At 56.7% G+C, this 5,621-nt stretch overlaps 1 protein-coding gene across 1 annotated transcript in view; it reads right to left on the bottom strand.

Annotated features, from left to right (window-relative positions):
• SNX29 (sorting nexin 29) overlaps nt 1-5,621 on the bottom strand; it is a 576,571-nt gene that overhangs the window by 506,870 nt on the left and 64,080 nt on the right. Inside the window, 2 exon segments of the mRNA XM_010850681.1 lie at nt 2,173-2,248; nt 5,527-5,614. Of these exon segments, the coding sequence (XP_010848983.1) occupies nt 2,173-2,248; nt 5,527-5,614 (164 nt within the window).

Raw genomic sequence — 5,621 nt, 5'->3', positions numbered from 1 at the left:
GTCCATCCTCTCTATGTGTGTATTCCATATCTGGAAATTCGCCTACTCCCTGAAGCTTACCCGTAACCCCAAAATTCCACACTCTCGGGGCTGACATGGTCATCCGTGAACACATACATGCGTGCGTGTGCACTCAGTCACTTCAGTCATGTCCGACTCTTTGCGGACTATAGCCAGGCAGGCTCCTCTGTCCACGGGATTCTCCAGGCAAGAATACTGGATTGGGTTGCCATTTCCTCCTCCAGGGGATCTTCCCAACCCAGGGATCGAACCAAAAAGTCTCTTACATCTCCTGCATTGCAGGCAAGTTCTTTACACTAGCACCTCCTAGGAAGTCCGAAGTGCTGTCTGTTGCTCCTAAACACAGGACGCTGTGGTGCCTCTTGGAGGAAGCCTGTGTGAGGCAGCCTCTATTCAGCCTGATGGTGCAGTGTACTAAAAAACCCGCCTGCCAATTCGGGAGATGTAAGAGATGTGGGCTGGATCCCTGGTATGGGAAAATCCCCTGGAGGAAGGCACGGCAACCCACTCCAGTATTCTTGCTCGGAGAATCCCATGCACAGAGGAGTCGGGTGGGCTACAGTCCATGGGCTCGCAAGAGAGTCAGACACAACTGAAGCAACTCAGCACACACACATACACAATGACACTGCTGTTGGTCATAAGTTCCCTTTCAGTGAATCAACAGCAGATGTTAGATGAAATGTCTTTAAACAGGAGCAGACAGAAAACAAAGGTACTTACTGATCCACTGACCAAAACGTTGTGACCAGACACACTCCTAGGAACCTAGGAGCAATGACTCCGTCTTGAGAGAACACTACCACCAGATACAATGAGCACTGATTGTGTAGTTACAAAGAATTTGCAACATGGAAAAATAATCCTTCACATCATGAAAACAGCTAGGGGAATACCCAGTGGCCCACACGGTCAAAGCTATGGTTTTTCCAGTAGTCATGTATAGATGTGAGAGTTGGACCATAAAGAAGGCTGAGCGCCAAAGAACTGATGCCTTCAAACTGCAGTGTTGGAGAAGACTCTTGGGAGACCCTTGGACAGCAAGGGGATGAAACCAGTCAAGCCTAAGGGAAGTCAATCATGAATATTCACTGGGAGGACCGATGCTTCCTGTGGGTGACACCAGCCCCTCCTGGCACCGCACTAACGTGTACAAGCCTCCTACAGGCAGCGCCTCTCCGAAAGCAGGGCGAGACTGGAGCGCCAAGCACGGGCGGAGGGAAACAGCGCCCACACCCGGGGGCCGAGGTTGAAAATGCAGATGCTGTATCTCAGGGACACCAAATTAAAGCCAAGGAGGAAGGAGAGGGCTGTAAAGGCAGCGAGGATCGCAGCGGCAGCAGGGGCTCCTCAGTGTCCATCTCAGCTCTGCCACCTGATGTCCAGTGACTCTGAACAGCTCAGCTTTCCCTTGACATACTTAGATTTGATAAAAAAAACCAACCTGACGTGGTGCGTGTGTGCTTCAGTCATATCTGACTCTGCCAGGCAGGCTCCTCTGTCCAAGTGATTCTCCAGGCAAGGATACTGGAGTGGGTTGCCATTTCCTTCTCCAGGGCATCTTCCTGACCCAGGGATCGAACCCTCGTCTCCTTCACTGCAGGCAGATTCTCTATCACTGAGCCACCTGGAAAGCCCCAGGCACTTCACAAATACCTGATACCAAGGTGGTTCCAATACTACGTGTGTGTGCGCTCAGCTGTGTCTGACTCTTTGTAATCCCATGGACTGCAGCCCGCCGGGCTCCTCTATGGGATTTTCCAGGCAAGACTACTACAGTGGGGTGCCATTTCCTTCCCCAGGTTTAAATATTACATAATACTAAAAGTGTGAAGTGTAATACTAAAGTTGTCCAATGGTTTATTGCCAAATATTAAATCAAGCACATTATGACCGTGGAAGCACCTAGCCGTGGCCCCCCAAGAAGGAAAAGTAAAGCCGGCAGCAAAGGAACTGTGACCGACACCAGGTCTCGGGCCTGAGACCCTTGGCCACTCGGTGCCCTCGGACGTCAGACCAAAGCTGAACTGAATCCCTGTAAAGTGAGGCCCTGCCCGTCAAGCAGGGGGACTTTCCAAAAGAGGAAGGGCGGAGCTGTGAAGAGGGCAGCCCGGCCCCAGAGCCAGCCGGGGGCGGGGCCTGCGCGCTCACCTGTACCGGGGTCCCGGCTCCGGGAGGATGTGGTCCTCGGGTCCCGTCCCGTTCTCCAGGCTCCCGAGGGGGGCATCTGCACAGACAGCAGCCACAGAGACGGTCAGGGTTCTGCTCTCACCCTCAGCTGCCCCATGAGACAGACACTGGCTCGCCTGCTAACTCCGCTGACGTGCAAGGCCTTCCCCACCTGCACACTGGACTTCCGTCTGCCGCCCATTTCATTTTTTTCGGCCGTCATCTGGGACTTGGCATCCGTCACTGGCTGGAGGCCCTGTTCTCCCACTTCGGCTTTTTTTTCCCTTCACTGAAGCATGGCTCCCACACAATACTCTTATCAGCTGCAGGTGTACAGCATGGCGACTCAGCACTTATATTGGAAACTGATTACATTACATATTGATCACCGCAATAAATCCAGCAACTACCTGTCACCCACGGTTATTACAACAGTACTGACTACATTCCCTATGACTTTATTTATTAACCTTTCTGATCTTCAGCCACCTGGAATTATGCATGAAGTTCATATCCAAGAACAACCTCAGAACCAGAGAATAATAAATCAGCTGTTAGACAAAAGGGCTCCCGCCTGCAATGTCTGGAGAAGGCCACGCGGGGGCAGCAGCGTCCACCTGTCACAGCCGCGTGACTGCCACTCTGTCAAGAGCCCTGCACCAAGCCGGAAAGGCATTTGGAAGACGGGAGGCCATAAGTCATCTCGACAAACAACAGGCACGAGGCAGCACGGGCCTTCATAGATGTACTGGCTGCTGCTCGTGTCTCTTTCCAGGAAAAAGTGCAAAATCCGTGTCCCTGGGGGACATCAAGGCCAATGTCGCTCAGGAGAACACCTGTGCGCTAGACAAAGTCCTGGCATGTCCAGGCCCCCAACCAGGCCTGGGTCGGGACAGGGGACAGAAGGGAGCTCATCTCGCTCCCTAAGCCATCTGTCCTGTGACCTCCTCCGTTTTCACCTGCTCAGGATTCCCCGCTCTTAAGGGGCTGAAAAAGGGAATCCTAAGAGGAAAAGCATTCTCTCGCTTTCCCTTCCACCCGCTGTCTGCACGAAGCTACTCCACTCACTCCCACCTCTTATTTCTCTTAATTTATATTAGAGTTGCTTTACAATGCTGTGTTGGTTTCTATCCCACAGCACAGTGAATCTGAGATATATATATAGATATTCCCTCTTTTTTGGATTTCTTTCCCCTCTGGGTCACCACAGAGCACTGAGTTCCCTGCACTACACAGCCGGGATCTGAGTGGCATGCCCGCCAGGCCACAGCTCCTCCAGCTCTGATTCTAGCATCTGTGAGCAGCCTGAGGATAACACGCCTTCCCGTGCAATGCTCCCACCAACAGCGGGTGTGCCCCTAAGGCTGTCACAAGCTTCCAAGACTCCTGGCAGCTTCGTTACTGTAGTAAATCAAAAAGCTGGCAGACGGGCTCACACCCTGTATCCCTGGTGAGGACGGTCTAGACCAGCTGGAGCTCAGGGTCCACTCACCAGGGACAAGATGGAGCCTCTGGGCCTGGGAGGCTGACAGCCCGAGGAGGGATAGAGAGAAACCTGCCAGGTCAGGGGACGCCTCCCGGCAAGGATCCCGGAGGCCGGCCAGAATGCCGGGTTCTGTGACTGAACCCCAACGTGAACAGCACACAGCCAAGCCCTGGGGGCAGCCTGACATGCCAGCCCAGCGACAGTTCACGACCCGGCCAAAAGGCCCATCAGTGGGGAGTAGAATAAGGGGTGTGGACCCTAATTCAGATGCTATGAACAAGCCCTGGAAACCCCCCAGGGGTCCTAGACGCACGTGAGGACCACCTACTTCCTGTCAGCCACCCCCACTTCTCAGACACTCTGCCCCAATCTGCACTGCCCCTGCGCAGGCAAGGGCGAGGTGACCATATCCCCAGCCTGGGGGGGCTCGGACCCAGGCTGGTCACCCGAGCAGAAAGAGGGCAGGGGCTCCCAGACCGACCCGCCCTGGGCTTCACCGAGACCCAGACAGAAGCTCTGGTTGGTACCGAAGGTGCTCTGCTGGCACCTCAGCCAGGTACAGACCAGATGGGAGGGGGAGAAGGCTGAAAGAACACAGACTGACCAGCGAGGGGAGGAGAGGGGGCAGACCCCACCAGGAAGTGGGGCACAGGACCAGGAGGACTGCAGGCCAGGCCAGGCCCAAAGACGCCCCCCGCCACCCCACTGGTATGAAGCCAGCAGGGAGCCTTCCCGGGCCCTTCTGTGTGCCCAGCCTCTCCTCTCAGACTTCCTCGGGGGAGTTTCGCCCCACATCTGAACAGTGATTCCCCTTCCTCGCAGGCTGCGGCCAGGAGGGACTGAGCTAACCCAGACAAGCACCACGTGTTCATCGCCACCATCCACACTTCCCCGGAGGGGAGACCAGCCTGGCGGACGGTGGTCACTCACACCAGCAACACTGCCTCACGGGCGGCCACCTGCCCCCCACCCCCCGGCACCTTCGAGGTGACCGCCACGCCCCCCAGCCCCAACTGCACCCGGGAACGGGCCCGCCCTCCCCAAGCTAGTCTGAGGGGGTTTCTGTTCCTCACATGGAGCCATGACAACCGTTTGTCATCCGGCTTAGAATGTCGACAGCTTCCTGAGCAGCCGGTGGGCCCCCGTCCCCAGCCGTCCACGGCTTCCTAAACCTGGGCCCACGAGGGTGAGAGGGGCACCCACGCTGCAGGTGCGGGGAGGCCTCGCCAACACAGTGGGGCTGCGGGGGCACCGGAACGACCAGGCACCACGCACACCCACCCGGCCGGGAGCGCCGGGCTCAGCCACGACTCCCACCTGCACCCCGACACCTCCCACCCCGACCTGCTCTAGCTAAAGAAAATAATAACAAACCACACGCGTGTCCCCTCAGTCACAAGGAACGGGCCAGAAAGGCTTGCCCACTTTTCGGCAAGCTTACTCCCTGACCCCCACGCCCTCAGCTGCCAAGGGTGCGAAGGTCTTTAGAGCTATGGGTTCTGACCTCCATACTCCTGAGAGGCAAAAATAATGGTCACCGTTTGTAATCTGCCTGTACACCACCAAGTTCGACAGATCGCTGACAAGAAAGGAAGCGGGCCTGGGGGCTCCCAGGTGACATGCCAACTCCTGCGCAGGCGAGAGCACCGCAAAATACCCTGGTTCAGCGAGGAGACAAGCCAAAGCCACTGGGGCTCCCCTGCTGAGAGGGGCTACCTGCCCTGAGCCCCCGCCTCCCCGCCTCCCTTCCCCCCACCCCTGCCCACAGACATGACAACTGATCCGGCCTCTCCTGCCACTGCTCCAGCCACAACCCGTGAGGGAGGCAGGGAGGAACCAGGGACACCCACCTGCAGGCCCGTAGGAGCCCACGCCACTGACGGGGAAGAGCACCTCGGCGTGGCCGTGCAGCACTTGCAGCGGGGCCCAGCCATGCATCTGGGAG

This window comes from Bison bison, unplaced genomic scaffold, assembly GCF_000754665.1.
Source record: "Bison bison bison isolate TAMUID 2011002044 unplaced genomic scaffold, Bison_UMD1.0 scf7180017864293, whole genome shotgun sequence".
NCBI lineage: Eukaryota > Metazoa > Chordata > Mammalia > Artiodactyla > Bovidae > Bison > Bison bison.
Note: the sequence above shows the minus strand (reverse complement) of the source record. Positions and strands in the feature narration are given on the sequence as shown.